Below are 18,286 nucleotides of genomic sequence, written 5' to 3'. Positions count from 1 at the left end.
AGAGAAGGGGAACCTGATCTCCTTCAGGAGGGCATTCCAAAGCCACGGGGCCACCACCGAGAAGGAAGCCCCCCCCCCATCGCAGTCTCTCTCTCGCTCTCGTCCCCACCAACCCTACTTGAGACAGTGGCGGGACCGAGAGGAGGGCCTCCCTGGCAGATCTTAAACTTCGCGACCATTCATAAAAGGAGATGCGGTCCTGAAGAGGTTGGACCGCAAGTGTATAGGGCTTTCTAGGTAACCACCTGCACCTTGAATTGGGCGCGGAAACTTGTTGGAAGCCAGTGGAGCTGTTTTCATAGTGGTGCGGATGGTCCCTGTAACCAGCCAGTTAGTTATTAAAAACCTTTTGGAAATTTGAAAAGAATGCAAAATAAAACTGAGGCCAGGGATTATTATTATCTCCTTTAACACCAGTATTAATGTTAGAAAATTCCGCAGTAAATATTTTAAAACAAATAAGACGTAAGAGTTTTTTAAAAAGAGAGAGAATGGAAATGAGAGACTGGGGTTTAAATAAGATGATAAACACAGACACAACCCAATATCTCTTATTATTACATTATATCAGTTATAATACCATATTATAGCATCATTATTATTATTATTATTATTGAATGTCATTATTATAATATTATATGTCCGATCCAGCTCCACCCCCAATTCCTGGGGACCTTCCTCACTCAACACCCAACATCCCAACATCTGGGCAACGTCCCCTGGATCCCTCCTTGCAGGCAGGCGGCCCATTCCCTCCCATCAGGAGACACTTCCAGGGTGCCCAGATCCATCATTATTTGGAATCGACAATGTTCTCTGGATGCAGGTGAACTACAACTCCCAAACGCAAGGTCAAGGCCCACCAAACCCTTCCAGCATTTCCTGTTGGTCATGGGAGTTCTGTGTGCCAAGTTTGGTCCAATTCCAGCATTGGTGGAGTTCAGAATGCTCTTTGATTGTAGGTGAACTATAAATCCCAGCAACTACGACTCCCAAATGACAAAATCAATCCCACACCCGCAACCCCACCAGTATTCAAATTTGAGTGCTTTGGGTATTTGTGCCATATTTGGTCCAGTGAATGAGAATACATCCTGCATATCAGATGTTTACATTACGATTCACAACAGTAGCAAAATGACATTTATGAAGGGGCAATGAAAATAATGTTATGGTTGGGGGTCACCACAACATGAGGAACTACTGTATTAAGGGGTCGTGGCATCAGGAAAGTTGAGAACCTCTGGCTGAAAGAGAAGCGGGGTCTGTTGAGTCCCCGGAAAAGAAGACCGAGAGGAGGGGGCTGGAGAGGAGCCACATGTAAACATGGGGAAGGAGGCCCCGAGGAAGAGGGAGGGGGCTTCCTTTCCGCTGCCCTGGAGACGAGGCCTCAGCGGAGCCGTGGGTTCCAAGGACAGGGAAGGAGATCCACCTGAACCTCAGGAAGGGCTGCTCAGTGGTGGGAGGCTCCTTCTTTGGAGGTTCTTAAGCAGTGGCTGGGTGGTCATCTGTTGGGGCTGCTTTCGTGGTGCTTCTCCTCCCTTCCTGCATGAAAGAAAGAAAGGAGGGGGCCGGGCAGGGTGGCCCTTCTGTGGGATCCTCTGATTCCCATTGAAAAGAGTTGGTTGTATGCTGCAAGTCAGGCGCAGAGGATGACCCGGGAAGGAATCCCACTGGAGCATTGCCGCACACCAACATATCTGGGAGTCACCTCTGACCCACAAGAAGCACTGCTTGGCCATCAAGCAACAAGTGGGTGCTGGAAATAACATCCTACGAAAGAGGACTGGCACACCCTGGGGATCACAACCAGGCACAGTGAAGACCTCGGCCCTTGCGCTTGGCTACTCTGCGGCTGAGTACGCATGCCCAGCGTGGAATGCATCTCACCACGTTAAAAGAGGGGATGTGGCTCTTAATGAAACATGCCGCATGAACACAGGGTGTCTACGCCTCACATCGCTGGAGAAAATATACTGTTCATCCGGTATTGCACCACCTGACATCTGCTGGGAAGTAGCAGCCCATAATGAAAGGACCAAGGCAGTGACGTCTCTGGCCCATCCTCTGTTCAGATATCAGTCAGTACGCCAAGGCCTTAAATGAAGAAATAGCTTCCTAAGATCTACAGAGATACTCGCAGGAACACCTCAGCAAGCAAGAGTCCAAAAGTGGCAGGGTAAAACCATGGCTGATACCGAATGGGAGACTCCCCCTGGGCACACACAAGACGGAGAGACTCAGAAGGCGCTGAACAGGCTGCGCTCTGGCACCACGAGACGCAGAGCCAACCTTCAGAAATGGGGCCTCATAGTGGAGTCCACGACATGCGAATGTGGAGGAGAGCAAACCACCGGCCACGGACTCCAATGCGGCCTGAGCCCCACCACATGCACAAGGGAGGGCCTTCTCACAGCCACACCAGAGGCACTCACTCACTCCAAGGGGCCAGGTTCTGGTCAAAGGACATTTAGTAGAAGGCCAAGGTTTTGTTTACTTTGTGTTTTTAAATACATGACCACTTGTACCCTCGGTTCGCTTCTGACACGATAAATACATAAATATTGGGAGGGGAGGGGTGGCCTGTAGCCAAGTTAACAGAGGGGATGTGGCTCTTAATAAACAAGCCGCGTGATCCCAGGGTGTCTACACCTCACTGTTCATCCGGTTTTGCACCGCCTGGCATCTGTTTCCACCCTAAAGACCTTGGTGTCACCTGAGACCGAACACGAACATCCAGGAAACACGGCATGAACCCCGAGCACAAAGCAGCAGAAACTGCCTGGCAGCGCCTGGGGTGCAGACCCACAAGGAAGAAGAACCTCAGCCCGGGCCTCGTCTTTCTCAAGGGCTGATCCGGGCCCTGGGAGTGGTAGGCCTCCCGCCGAGGACGGGCCTGGCCCACACTCCCCTCCGCCTCCCCCCCGGGCACCCCAGCGAGCCTCCCTCTCCCCACAGACCTCTCTCTCTCTCTCTCTCTCTCTCTCTCGGCCTCTCCGTCCTCTTCCTTCCCGCCTCACAGACACAGACCAGGCCAGGCGCCGCCATCTTCCTCCTCGTCCTCCTCCTTCCCCGGAGCCCGCCCCCGCCCCTCCCATTGGCTGAGCCCGGGACGCCCCGCCCACCGGAGGCCCCCCATTGGCTGCGTCCCCCTCCCCCCTTTGATGGACGGGCGGCAGGGCGGGGCTTCCGTGAGGCGAGAGAGGCCTGTGAGGCCAGGCCGGGAGGGAAGAGGCCCCGCTGGGCAGGCCTGGCCGAGGAGAGGCCGCGGAGGGAGGCCGGAGCGGAGAGGGCGGGAAACTTCCCTCCTGGGAGCTGTAGTTCACCCTCCCGCCCTTGAGCCCCACCCGGGAGGCTCCTCAGCAAAGGCGCCCAAGGGGAGAACCTTTCCACACAGGAAACAATCAGGGCCAGCTAACACCTCCCAACAAAGGATTCCCATCACCAAAGTCTGACAAATCCTCTGTTTTCTGAGGGCCACAGACAGTAGAAGCACATAAAATATCGCAGAGAACACCACTCTGAAAACAAGGGAATTCCAGACGGGAAACAATCAGGGCCAGCTAACACCTCCCAACAAAGCATTCCCATCACCAAAGTCTGACAAATCCTCTGTTTTCCCAGGGCCACAGACAGTAGAAGCACATAAAATATCGCAGAGAACACCACTCTGAAAACAAGGGAATTCCAGACGGGAAACAATCAGGGCCAGCTAACACCTCCCAACGAAAAATTCACTCAGCCAGGCTTTAAATCTGCAAGGCTATTACATACTAATCATTTCCCCTAATTGCAGCATTCATACTTGCCTCCAACAGGCAAAAAGAAAAAAAACCAATCAGAAATACTGTATATTCACAACCTTCAGCAAATAATATCCCGATGGCGCAGCGTGTTAAAATGCTGAGCTTCTGAACTTCTGGACCGAAAGGTCGCAGGTTTGAATTGGGGGAGCGGAGAGAGCCCCCACTATTACCCCAGCTTCTCCAAACCCTAAAGTTCAAAAACATGCAAATGAGAGTAGATGAATAGGTACTGCTCCGGCGGGAAGGCAACGCCGCTCCATGCAGTCATGCCACATGACCTTGGAGGAGTCTACGGACAACGCCGGCTCTTCGGCTTAGAAACAGACATGACCACCAACCCCCAGAGTCAGGCACCACTGGACTTAATGTCTGGGGAAAACCTTGACCCTTGACCTTAACTCCCACCAATTCCTCAAGACTTTATTTCCCAGACCACCAGACATACCACAGCAACGCATGGCCGGGCACAGCTAGTATTATATATTATGCCATTATAATATATTACAATTATTATATTATTGTATGATTATTACTATATTATAATATTACCAAAGTCAAATTGGATAGGATAAGTTAATTATATTATAATATAATAATTATCTTATCCTATCTGATTTGTTGTCAATCTACTCCTTTGGGCTTCACACAAATCTACCCTTTGCCAAAATATACGATCCTAAGCTTTGTCCAAAATCAAATTATAATTACTATAGAATATTATCATTATGATAATATGTTTATTATATATTATTATACTCTTTGTATGATATTGTTATTAGATTATGTTATTATAATATAAATGACGATGGCTTTCCCCTCGGGCCCCTTCTCTGGTCCTGCCCATCAAGGGAGCTCTCCCTCCCCCCTCCCTGGATGGCTGTTCCGTGCCTGCAGGGGGCGCCATGGAGACCCTGATGATGCGCCGCAGCATCTCCCCCTGAAGGCCGTTCCCTTGGGAAGCTCCCTTTCCCGTTCACAGCAAGAAGGATGGCCGTCGTTGTCTCTCTCTTGGCTCTTGCTCCTTGCCCGGTGCTTTGCAGCCTGTCGCTGTGTCGCCTGGTTTGGTCCACATCCCGGTGAGTCTTTTTCGCTCCTCGTGCGGGGATGTTAGGTTCTCTTCTTCCAGTTGTGCTGTGGGTAAGTCTTCCCCAAGAAGAAAGCACCAAGACATACGCTGGGCAGATTCCAACAGATTTTTATTGTACAGAATACCAGAATCTTCTCTGTAGCCCATTTATATAGGGGCTCACACATACCATAGGGTCATTGAGGTTTTATGGCTGGCATCTGTTCTTTGTCAGCGCTTGGAACCTTTTGGATCCGAGGCCTCACCTGGGAAGTGGCGAGGTTCCCAAACAGGACACGGGATAATTATCTATATATAAAAAATGTAATGTGTATAACTAGGACCAAGTTAACAACAAAACCACTGGGCCAGATCACACCAAGTTTGGCCACAATCCACCAAACCATCCCAGGTATGTCCTTCACTCAACCCTCCCCCCTGAAAAACCTATATCTGTTTTTCACTTGCCCCCCTCCCTTCACTCTCCGCCCTTGCCCTGAGGAGGGTGACTGTGTTTACAGCTAACGGGGGAGCCCAGCATGCAGAGAAGAGCAGGTAGAGAGAGAGGCAGCTGCCAGGGCTGTTCTTGGAGGGGCTTCTCTCCTTCCTCGCACACAGGAACACATAGACATCCAATAAGAAAGCAGAGGGAGGGAGGAGGGAGGAGGAAGAGCCGCTCTCTCCCTGGCTGCCAGTCAGAAGGTAGGCCCCGCCCCTTCAGGCCCCGCCCCCTTCATGTCATAGCAACTCACAATGGCGCCTCGGGGACAGGTAGAGTTTATTGCGCCAAATTGCTATGTGTGTGTGTGTAAAGAAATCCTTGCAAAGTTGTTTGCAAAAGATCTCTGCAAAAGGGGAGCTCAGCTTTTTGCAGAGGCAAGCCATGCCTCAAACAATGTATCTGTTTGCTGGCAGATAGCTGGGTTTGTCAGCTGGGAATCTGGACTTCCAGGGAGAGCACAGAAAAGACATGCTCTCCAGCTACGGTCAAGTAGCAGTTTGAATATGCTATGCTGGATATATTGAATGCTGATTGATTAGTTATTGATCTTATGCAACTACATGGACATTGTACGATTGCAGAACTGTTTTATATTTCCACTCAACAAGCAAGAGTAAAGTTCCTTTGTTCTTTCAATTCCTCTGCCTGGTGTGAGTTTCTTTGCACATGGTGTTAACTGGATGCTGCTGGTTCCGCTATATTCACTCCCTAACAGAGTTCACTTAGGCCTCTTCCACACTGCCTATAGAATACCGATTATCTGATTTGAACTGGATTATATGGCAGTGTAGACTCAAGGCCCTTCCACACAGATATATAACCCAGAGGCACATAATCCACAGCATCTGCTTTGAACTGGATTATCTTGATTCCACACTGCCATATAATCCACTTCAGTGTGGATTTTATGCAGCTGTGTAGAAGGGGCCACATATAATCCAGTTCTAATCAAATAACGTTAAGATTATAAACATAATATATAATAATTACTGTGGTATAATAATGCAGAACAATATAATCTCTAAAATTGGGACAGTAAATAAAGAGCAATACTCTGAAAACAGGGGAATTCCAGACATGAAATAACCAGGGCCAGCTAACACCTCCCAACAAAGGATTCCCCCAGGGAGGAAGCAGCCAGGCTTTGAAGCTGAAAGGCCATTACATGCTAATCATTCTGGCTAATTGCAGCATTCATACTTCCCTCCAACAGACAAGAGTTCTTTCTCCCACCCTGGAGATTATTCCACAGGGATATAAACCCCACTTGCCTGGCTGCTTCCTACCTAAGGGAATCCCTTGTTGGCCAGCATGAATAGTACTGAATAGCCTTGCATCATCAAAGCCTAGCCAATCCTCTGTTGTGTGAGGGCCACAGCCATACTTTTTGAGTGTGTGCACTCAAGCACTGCACATGAGTACTCCTTTATCTACACAGGCAAATAAAAACAATTAAAAGCAACAATACAAAAAATGCAGAAATTATATATAATGCTTCAACTGAACATGAAACTAACTACAAGAGATACAAAACTAAATCAGAAACAAACACACTAGCAAAACAATTACCTACATAAACACACAACTGAACTAGAAATCAGACAGGGATACATGCCTAAAGGCCTCATTCGATCTGTTAATTTTTATCTCTCATTATTCTTCTCCCTTTAGATAATATAATATAACCACACTTCTATTTCTGATAACACTCTTCCAATTAATAGATATTACAACTGACATTTGCCCACATTGTTGTCAGTTTGTTCGTTTTGGCTAATTTGCAGATCTTCATAAGCCATTATTTTTGCTTTGGAATAAAACATTCCTTCCATCCCTGTCAATTCTCACTTTAGTATCTCGCCGTAACTACCCATGCTTTCATTCTAATTGATCATCCAACATTCTCAGCATATAAAACTAGTTTCATGTAACCTTGTTTCCTTCCAGAATGGAACGTATATTAGTTCAATCTTCCTACAATACACCACATGTGATGAAATGTTCCAACTTTGAGCTTGAATTTCCAAAATGTGCAAGAGTTGCTTTTGTACATGTTAGAATGACACTCTGGGGTCAATTAACACCATTATCTTCAGGGTGAATTTTATGATGTTTATGTATAAACTCACTCCGTGAAAAGCTCTGTCCACACTCCATGCATTTCTATGGTTTCTCCCCAGTGTGAGTCCTTTGATGTGAACGTAAATTTCCACTCTGAGCAAAGCTCTGTCCACACTCCAGGCATTTATAAGGTTTCTCCCCAGTGTGAGTCCGTTGATGTGAACGTAGACCTGAACTATGAGCAAAGCTTTGTCCACACTCCAGGCAGTTATAGGGTTTCTCCCAGGTGTGAGTTCTTTGATGTGAACGTAGACCTGTCCGCCCAGCCTGGCCCAGCTCCCTCCCTCCCTCCCTCCCTCTCTCTCCGTGCAGGCGAACTAGAACTCCCTGGCGCCAAGGCCACCCACCCCCGGAGATGACGCGTCTCTTGACTGGCAGTCTTTCTGCCCCGCCCCCTTCTCTTCCAGGGGGGGGGGACTCAGGGCGGATCCCAAGGCGCACGCGCACACACACACGCGACACGCACACGCAGAGGCCATCTCACGTGTCTCCCTCTCCCGGCTTCAGGAGGGAGTGCTCCATTCCGCCCACAGGGGGCGCTGCCGCTTCACCGTCCACTTGTGACACCGAGTCCTTGATGGTAGGACTTCCTCATTCCTTTCCCCACGCTGCCAGCATATTTTATAGTGTTGCAAACTACTTAAATTAGCCTCCCCGCATAAAGCGGTACCTAGAATTGCCTACTCGAGAGATGCACCTGTCTTTGGAGCTGCTCAGGTGGGCAGAGAGCCAGGCTCTTCCCGGTCGGGAGCTCAATCCCACCCGGGCTTCCACCCCACGACCTCTCGGTCAGTCGTGACTCTTTGCAGCTGCGCCACAGCCCGGCCCGGGAGGCAAAGGGGGCCGTGTTGGGCCTGCGTGCGAGCGAGTCCCGGGTCCATGGTGGGTGAACTACACATCCCGGTCCCTACAGCTCTTCTCAATCAGGGTGAATCCTCCCCAAATCTCTCTCTCGAGCGAGTCCAGTCGCTGTGTGCCATGGGAAAGGGTAGGAAAGGGCTAAGGGAGAGGCAGGGGGCGGGGCCAGGCCAGTTCCATTCCACATCCCGTCCTTTCCTATGTTCTCACAGCAAGGAGAGGAACTGGTCAGCACCTGAACCTACTAGAGAGAGGGGTCTGGGCAGAATTCCCCCTGATTGACAGGACTTGCAAGGACCGGGATGTCTAGTTCACCTGCCACCTACGAACTGCAGAACCCCACCAAGGATGGACCTGGGACTCACTTGGCCCACAGAACCCCCGTGACCAGCAAAAAACACTGGAGGTCTTTGGGGGGAATTCCCCTTGATTTGGGGGAGTTGTCGTTCCCCTCCATCCCGAGAGCACCGTGACCCCAAACACGGAGGGATCTGGGCCCCACTTGGCACGAAGACCCGATCTGCTGGAATGGGATGCCTGCAGGGGGTGGGAGGGAAGGTTCTTCCTTCCTGGGAGTCGTAGTTCACCCACCACCAGGGAAACGGGGACCTCCACCGATGGTGGGCCTGGACCACACGTGTCACACGGAACCCCGTGACTCACTCAACCTCCGGGAAGGGTTGGAGCAGAGGAACTCACCCAAGTGGTGGGAGTTGTAGTTCACCCTGCAGCCAGAGAGCAGGCTCAACCCCACCCGTGGTGCATCCTAAGCAAACTTGTCCAACATTACAAGCTTCAAGTACCGATTGAAGTTCTGGGGGTTCACCTGGCATGGTGGGAGTTGTAGTCCACCCACAATCTTATGGATATTTGGACAATTAAAACACTGACTTTGTCAAATCACCTGGGCAACACCCAGGTATTATTATTATACTGTCATTATATTTTATTATATTATAATTATCAAATAATCTTATATTATTTGATAATATTATAATAGTATAATAAAAATATATAATAATACAAATATAAAGTTATAATAATACACTATATTATAGAATAATATAACAATGACAGCAGGCTGGAGAGCAACTGCAATGAATCACTCTGACCAGGACGTCATGAGTTCGAGGTCGGCTCGCAGCCTATGTTTGTTTGTCTTTGTTCTATGTTAAAAGGCATTGAATGTTTGCCTATATGTGTCATGTGATCCGCCCTGAGTCCCCTTCGGGGTGAGAAAGAAGGGCGGAATATAAATGCTATAAATAAATAAATAAATAAATATTATAATGATCTTATCCTGTCCGATCTGTTGTCGATCCACTCCTTTGGGCTTCACACAAATCTACCCTTGTCCAAAATATACTGTCCTGTGCTTTGACCAAATTCAAGTTATAAGTATGATATAATAATTATTATAATATGTTTATTATATATGATTGTATTCTTTTAAAGTAATTGTTGTTATTATTATCATGACATTATTATGACCATGGCTTTCCCGTCCTGCCCCTCCTCCGGTCCTGTCCATCAACGGAGCTCCTCCCCCCTCCCTCCCTCCCTGGATGGCTTTGGGGGAAAGTCACCTTGATTGATAGGAATTATAGTTCACCTACATCCAGAGAGCACTGTCAATGCGAACAACAATAGATTTGCACCAAATTTATTTATTTTATTTATTGACAGCATGTATATTCCGCCCTTCTTTCTCACCCCGAAGGGGACTCAGGGCGGATCACATGACACATCTAGGCAAACATTCAATGCCTTTTAACATAGAACAAAGACAAACAAACATAGGCTCCGAGCGGGCCTCGAACTCATGACCTCCTGGTCAGAGTGATTCATTGCAGTTAATTGCAGCTGGCTTGATCTCCCGCCTGCGCCACAGCCCGGAAATTTCAAATCCAATCATTTATTTCGGTCATAGACAGCACAGGAAATAAAGGTCACAGTTACATACAAACTTGGTATGTTTAGTACATTTAAAATATAAAGACATTAAAGCACAATAACTGGGGGGGGGGGGGGTGAGGAGCGGAAGGGGAAACGGGGCAAAACATACAATGCAGAGGTCCATCAGCCAGTTATAGAACCAAGAGAGAGGATCACTGGAGACATGGGTCCCTTTTGGGACCATCATCCCCTGGCGGACTTTGTAGGCACAAAACTTTGCAACATTGTCGGTTGTAGCTGAATGAGTATCTACAAGTAGCAGGGAGGGATAAAAGTCTCCTGAACGGCCTGGGTGCTTGTGTATCAAAGGTAAGATAAGCCTGGTGCGGATATCCCTGGCAAGCGTACCCGATATGGCCAATTTGGAAGACTGGCAGGCTTTGGGCGGGCCTTTGGGAGTTGTAGACACTGGGATTTATAGTTCACCTGCATCCAGAGACACTGGGACCACCACCGACAATAGACCGGGACCAAACGTGGCACACAGAACCACCAAGACTAACTTAATATACTGGAGGGGTTTGGGGGGAACTGACCACCATGGTGGGAGATGTAGTTCACCCGGCAGCTAGTGAACTACTACTACTACGAAGATGCACCTAGAGAGCACATTTGCCCAGTATGACACACTTTAACCAGTGATGGAGTTTGTCTCCATTTTCCATCACGTACACCAAATTCCCAGTTTCATCGTCTTGAACAAAGCTTACGTTACATTTACATTTCAACCTACTGTTGTTTATCAGGTTCTATTATATTTCCATCAGACCATATCATTAGCTGAACAGTAGTAACAAACAGACACCCCATTCCTGTTTCTTGTGTGAATGTATCACATTACCCATGTTGTTAACCTACATGTACCATCTTCCATGTTTATAGCACACGTGGTCCTACCTGCGTGAGGTGTGGTGGGCACACGTGATCTGCTTCCCGTGCTTCCCATTGTGTTATATCCATTGTGGTGCTTCCTTTATAAATCTTTGTTTCTGAGCACAATATCTTACTTGACATAAAATAAGGCATCCAGAATATCCCGTTGACTACGAGAAGAGTTATTGTTATATCACAAACCATTGTCTGAACTGTGCCATGTTTTCAAATCCAGACTTAATAATTCAAGTTCCCAAATTTTATCTTCTATTTATTAAAAGTTATTAACTTAAAATCTGTATGAGCCAAATCTTCCAACCTTCCCGTTTGTGTGAACGTGTTTGCATGACTTCCCAGCAAAGCAACCAGACGTGGTCTCTGAAGGGCCTCCTGGATCTCACGGACCTCACTCTTCCCTGAACACTCGGCATCCAAAGAACAGGAACCCTTTGGGTCCAGAACAAAACAAGCGGATGCCGGATCTGGACCAAACTGGGCACACAGACCCAACATGGCCAACTGTGAGGGTTTGGGGGTGGTTGACCTTGGTGTGTGGGAGTTGTAGTTCGCCCTGCATCCAGAGAGCATTCGGAAGCCCACCAATGACAGATGGGCACCAAACTTAGCACACAGAACCCCGATGACCAGCAGAAAACACTGGAGGGGTTTGCGGGATAGACAAGGCAGTGAAAAAGAAGAGATGAGGATCAAAGCAGTGAATATATGTTGTATAAAGCATAATAGGAATAAGAATGTCTGAAGGAAGACAATGGAATCCAAACCCATGCCACCAACACCGAAGAAGGCTAGGATGTTCAAAGGCGCTCTAGATTCAACATTAAACCCCATTTTGGGCCAAAAACAGGTCTACCAACCCCTCCAGTTTCAGCCGTTTTGACCCTTATAAATCCCCAACAGAACATACTGGAGGGTTTTGGGGACCGACCTACACGTGTGGGAGTTGTAGTTCAACCTGCGAAACAGTTACCTACCGAGACACACAACTGAACTAACAAACAGACGTGGACACGTGTCTAAAAGCCTCATTCTACCTGTTAATTTTTATTTCTCATTATTCTACTATAATATACAGTAATTACTTCCAGAATGGAACGTACAGAGTTCCCTCACTACTTCACGGTTCACTGTTTGCAGATTCGCTGTTTCGCGCTTTTTCAATAAACTCTAAAAGCCTGTTATAAATCCAATAAAATTACAATTTACAGCCTGAGGAAGGAGAAGCCGAAGGGAGAGAAAAGGAGCCCAAGCAGCAACAGGAGATGGAGGCGATTTATCAACACACGATTTGTTGATAAAGACTTAAAATAGTGTATAACTACAGTAGAGTCTCACTTATACAACACTCGCTTATCCAACCTTCTGGATTATCCAACGCATTTTTGTAGTCAATGTTTTCAATACATAGTGATATTTTGGTGCTAAATTCATAAATACAGTAATGGCAACACAACATGACTGCATATTGAACTACTTTTTCTGTCAAATATGTTGTTAAACATGATGTTTTGGTGCTTAATTTGTATAATCATTACCTAATTTGATGTTTAATAGGCTTTTCCTTAATCCCTCCTTATTATCCAACATATTCGCTTATCCAACATTCTGCTGGCCCGTTTATGTTGGATAAGTAAGACTCTACTGTACTAAAATAATGTATAAATATATAGCATCCCAACTTCGCGGATTTTCACTTACTGCGGGTGGTCCTGGAACATAACCCCCACGATAAGTGACGGAACACTGTATTTTAGTTCAATCTTTCTACAATTCTTCTTAGGCGATCCCTCGTAGTTCGAGGATGATGGTCTTCCAGTAATTTTTCTTGGAAGATGCCTGTGCGTGATTTTTTTGAATGTGTGGAGGTCGGTGCACGGCCGGTCAACACACAGTCTTCACAGAGTGAGGTTCCAGCAGTGGTGTGAATACACAACGACAGTGGCTCCTCAGTCTGTTGCAGCCTTCTTCCACCTTCACAGCAATTGTAACATAATAATAAATAATAATAATCAAACTTTATTTATATCCCGCCACCATCTCCCCGTGGGGACTCGGGGCGGCTTACATGGGGCAGAGGCCCAAACAACATAGAACAAAACATAGGCAACATAATACAAATCACACTATAAAAAGATAAAACAGTAATACAATATATCAATTAAAACAAAAATACAGGATAAAAATTGCATTTAAAACACATAAATGGTAAAATCGTAATAAAAACGGGATAGATTATTAAAAACCCTCTGGGGCTGATTAATTAATGACTGTATCTCCAAAGTCCTGCCGAAACATCCAAGTCTTCAGTTGTTTCCTGAAGGAAGGTAGAGAGGGAGCCAACCTAATCTCCCTGGGGAGGGAGTTCCAGAGTCGGGGAGCCACGGCCGAGAAGGCCCTCTCTCTCGTCCCCACCAAATGCAGTTGTGAGGAGGGCGGAAGCGAGAGGAGGGCCTCCCCGGAAGATCTCAGCGAATGGGTGGGTTCATAGGGGACGACGCGGTCACGAAGACAGGCAGGTCCCGAACCGTAATAATAATAATAATAATAATAATAATACTTTATTTATACCCCGCCACCATCTCCCCAACGGGGACTCGGGGCGGCTTACATGGGGCCATGCCTAGAGCAAAACAATATAACAAGTATAAATACAACATAACATAGAGCAATTAAACAATACAATAAGTAATAATATACAATATATACTACAACGCAAATCAAAGAAACAGTAAAAACAGGGCCGGCCACATGAATACAAAGATACAAACTCGGGTGAGAAAGATAAAGGGAATGGAGACCACGGGGAGCAGGGACATACGAAACCGTACCATGTTATCCTCCGCCTGCTCCGCCGTTGAGATCTTAGGGTCTTCGGATTGTTCTTGGTCTGGATCCTCCCCTGTGGCCACTCCTGGGAGTTCATGACTCCGGTGGTTGTGCCCGCAGGTTCACTGGAACACGCAAGCCCGCTCACCATGACAAGGTGACAATCCATCGAGGGGGCTTTCTACAATACATCACATGTGATGAAATGTCCCAACTTTGAGCCCGCATTTCCAAAATTTGCAAGAGTTGCTTTTCTACGTGTTAGAATGACACTCTGAGGTCAATTAACACCATTCTCTCCAGGGTGAATTCTATGATGTCTATGTATTATGTTATTTCATGAAAAGCTCTGACCACATTCCATGCATTTTTACGGTTTCTCTCCAGTGTGAGTCCTTTGATGCAAACGTAGAGCTCCACTCCGAGAAAAGCTCTGTCCACACTCCAGGCATGTATAGGGTTTCTCCCCAGTGTGAGAGTTTTGATGTCTACGTAGATTTGAACTGAGTGAAGCTCTGTCCACACTCCATACATGTATAGGGTTTCTCCCCAGTGTGAGTGCTTTGATGTGAACGTAGGCCTGAACTACGAGTGAAGGTCTGTCCATACTCCAGACATGTATAGGGGCTCTCCCCAGTGTGAGTGCTTTGATGTAAACGTAGGCCTGAACTACGAGTGAAGGTCTGTCCACACTCCAGACATGTATAGGGTTTCTCCCCAGTGTGAGAGTTTTGATGTCTACGTAGATTTGAACTATCAGTGAAGCTCTGCCCACACTCCAGGCATTTATAGGGTTTCTCCCCAGTGTGAGTTCTTTGATGCGAACGTAGGCCTGAACTACGAGTGAAGGTCTGTCCACACTCCAGACATGTATAGGGTTTCTCCCCAGTGTGAGTGCTTTGATGCGAACGTAGGCCTGAACTACGAGTGAAGGTCTGTCCACACTCCAGACATGTATAGGGGTTCTCCCCAGTGTGAGTGCTTTGATGTGAACGTAGAAGTGAACTATGCGTGAAGCTCTGTCCACACTCCAGGCATTTATAGGGTTTCTCTCCAGTGTGAGTCCACTGATGTGAACGTAGATGTGAACTATGAGTGAAGCTCTGTCTGCACTCCAGGCATTTATAGGGTTTCTCCCCAGTGTGAGTCCTTTGATGTGAACGTAGGCCTGAACTTTGAGTGAAACTCTTTCCGCACTCTGGGCATGTATAAGGTTTCTCCCCAGTGTGAGTCCTTTGATGTTGACGTAGTCCTGAACTCTGAGTGAAGCTCTGTCCACACTCCAGACATTCAAAGGGTTTCTCCCCAGTGTGAGTCCTTTGATGTTGACGTAGTCCTGAACTATGAGTGAAGCTCTGTCCACACTCCAGACATTCAAAGGGTTTCTCCCCAGTGTGAGTCCTTTGATGTGAACGTAGGCCTGAACTACGAGCGAAGGTCTGTCCACACTCCAGGCATATATAGGGTTTTTCCCCAGTGTGAGTTCTTTGATGTGAACGTAGATGTGAACTATGAGTGAAGCTCTGTCCACACTCCAGACATTCAAAGGGTTTCTCCCCAGTGTGAGTCCTTTCATGCCGTAGCAGATGGCTCCTCCTACTGAAGCTCTTTCCACACTCAAGACATGTAAAGGGTTTCTCCTCCATGTTGACAGTTATGATTGACTGCGATATAAACACGTGAATGTTCCCTTTTTCTTTCTGATCAAAATTGAGTTTCACAAGATTGGCACCTAGAGAGGATTTCTTCTTCCCGCAGGATTTCTTTCATTATTGCCCTTTGGTTTCCAAATTCCTAAATCTATACTAGATACTGATAATTTCTTTTCATGCCTGTGGTGACTTCATAGGGTCTTCATTTCCCTGATCAAGAAAAAAGAAGCAAAAGGTTAAACATGAAGCTGCAAACTTCCTTTATTTCCAAGATGATCCTCTTTTCCATTCATGGCTCATGTTGAAAATGGAACCACCAAGAAATGAAGATATAAAGGGTCTCAAGGACACACAGAAACAAACAAAGGTGATCACTGATTTATGAACAATAAGGGATGGATTCAGAAGGAGAGAAGAAAAGAAGGGAGGGAGGATGAAAATGAGTGATTGATGGAAGGAAAGAGGGATGGATGGAAGAAAAAGGGATCTTCGTACAATACTAAAGAGCCACATTGATTTTTTTTGCTTGACCTAAACACGGCTAAAGAAACAAAAGGCAGACAGTCAGACAGACCATAGACGGGGCTTCATTCACTCTGAATAAAGGGTTTCCGTGAATTACCAGCATAAGTTAAATATTAAGAGGCACAATGATCCCTTTAGTGATGATTTCATGAATGTCTAGATTCCCTTTGAGGCCACAAGGGATCCCAGGTCCGTTTCCTGTGCATCCCAAATTGGACCTCTACTGCCACCAAATTTCCTACATCTCTCAAAGGATCTCCAAATTCCCAAAGACGTTGCCTTCCTGCCTGGCAAATTCAACACCCCATTTAGGCATGCTGAGATCTCCACAGAACTGGTCTCGCCTGGACTAAGTCCCCGTTGGGCTGTTCACTCCCTTGGTTGAGCCGCAGGACGGCATGCAAATTCACAGGCACAGATCAGTCGGGAAACCCTCCTTCCTGCCCAGCCCTTTCCACCCTGTCCATTTCCGCCTCTATTTCCTGCCCTCTGTTGTGGGGAAAGGCTTTTCAGCAGGTGAAGGCTGGGTTCTGGTCTTTGGCTGGGTTCTGCGGTCTTTGGATACAGGTGAACTACAACTCCCAAAATCAAGGCCCATTCCCACAAACCCTTGTAGTATGTTCAGTTGGTCATGAGGCTTCTCTGTGCAAAGTGTGGTCCTGGTCCATTGTCAGTGGGGGTCACTTTTTCTCTGGATGCAGGTGAACTATAAGTCCCTTTCCTCCCCAACTAGTCCAATATGTTCTATTAGTTATGATGGCTCTGTGTGTCAGGTGTGGTCCTGGTCCATCACTGGTGGGGTTTGATTGCAGGTGAACTATAAATCCCAGTACCTACTACTCCCAAATGCCTGGGCCAATTCCCCTCAAAACCCACCAAATGTGGGCACATCAGGTATACATGGCAAGTTAGGTCCAGGCCCATCATTATTTGGGTTCATAGCGTTCTAGATGTAGGTGAACTACAACTCCTCTACATTCCCCAGTAGGGGTCACAGCAGTGCTCTGACTTGATGCAAGACGAACTACAACTTCCACCATGTGCAGTCAATCCCCAAACTCCTCCAGTAAATTTATTTCTGCTCAGTTCTGCTGTGTTTGTTATGGAGACAGATTTGAAAGGGAAGGGCAGTAGGAGGGGTCATGCAAATTCCACAGCAATGGAGAACCCTGGGATGCCTGCCTGTGGTGGAAGAAAAAGCAAAATCTAGGATGAAATGGTCACCAAACTAAAGCATTCCTTGGGGTGGTGGGCTGTAGTGTTTGGGGAGGACATTGGCAGGGGCTGGGCTGCATGTTCATGGGGCTCGCTGTAACCAAAATGTCACTGGAAAAGAGTGACTTGCTAGATTTTTAACCATGGGAAGTACAACCTGTTTGTGGGGGCTGGAGGCTGTCTGTGTGAGCAGGCATCCGGGCCACACACACACACACATACGGGTTTTTGCTTTTATTATGGATTTAGATTTAGATAGATTTAGATTAGATAGATTTAGATAGATTTAGAATAGATATAGATACAGATGTTACCTTATAATAATTTGGACCAAAAATTTTAAAAATGGTAAATTATATTAAACATGGACTGTAATGGAAATAAAGAGTCAGAATAAATACAGTAGAGTCTCACTTATCCAACATAAACAGGCTGGCAGAATGTTGGATAAGCGAATATGTTGGATAATAAGGAGGCATTAAGGAAAAGCCTATTAAACATCAAATTAGGTTATGATTTTACAAATTAAGCACCAAAACATCATGTTTTACAACAAAATTGACAGAAAAAGTAGTTCAATACACAGTAATGCTATGTAGGAATTACTGTATTTACGAATTTAGCACCAAAATATCATGATGTATTGAAAACATTGACTACAAAAATGCGTTGGATAATCCAGAATGTTGGATAAGTGAGACTCTACTGTAAAACTAAATGGTATAAACCACAAAAAGAAGGCGGGTTAGGTCTCCCAAATATTAAATTATATGATCATGCCAACCAAACAAGGTACATAGTCGAAGGATTAGCGAAGCAAGGAAAACTGGGCCAGAAGAGAGGTTCTCAACCTGGGGTCCCTCCCCAG

The 18,286-nt window shown here is 46.5% G+C and overlaps 4 protein-coding genes across 4 annotated transcripts in view; 2 read left to right on the top strand and 2 right to left on the bottom strand.

The window, feature by feature from the left end:
• LOC134294628 (zinc finger protein 135-like) overlaps window positions 1-18,286 on the top strand; it is a 188,194-nt gene that overhangs the window by 1,420 nt on the left and 168,488 nt on the right. The gene's annotated exons all lie outside the window — the stretch shown is intronic.
• The window catches only part of LOC134294615 (zinc finger protein 850-like), a 162,834-nt gene that overhangs the window by 72,025 nt on the left and 72,523 nt on the right, over window positions 1-18,286 (top strand). The window lies entirely within an intron of this gene.
• The window catches only part of LOC134294630 (oocyte zinc finger protein XlCOF22-like), a 54,022-nt gene that overhangs the window by 25,164 nt on the left and 10,572 nt on the right, over window positions 1-18,286 (bottom strand). The gene's annotated exons all lie outside the window — the stretch shown is intronic.
• Window positions 14,950-18,286, bottom strand: part of LOC134294631 (oocyte zinc finger protein XlCOF22-like) — a gene marked incomplete at its 3' end in the record, with an annotated part of 59,176 nt that continues 55,839 nt past the window's right edge. Inside the window, exon 2 of the mRNA XM_062966217.1 lies at window positions 14,950-15,888. Within this exon, the coding sequence (XP_062822287.1) occupies window positions 14,950-15,672 (723 nt within the window). The remainder of the gene's footprint in view (window positions 15,889-18,286) is intronic.

The sequence above is a fragment of the Anolis carolinensis genome, unplaced genomic scaffold, assembly GCF_035594765.1.
Source record: "Anolis carolinensis isolate JA03-04 unplaced genomic scaffold, rAnoCar3.1.pri scaffold_18, whole genome shotgun sequence".
NCBI lineage: Eukaryota > Metazoa > Chordata > Lepidosauria > Squamata > Dactyloidae > Anolis > Anolis carolinensis.
Note: the sequence above shows the minus strand (reverse complement) of the source record. Positions and strands in the feature narration are given on the sequence as shown.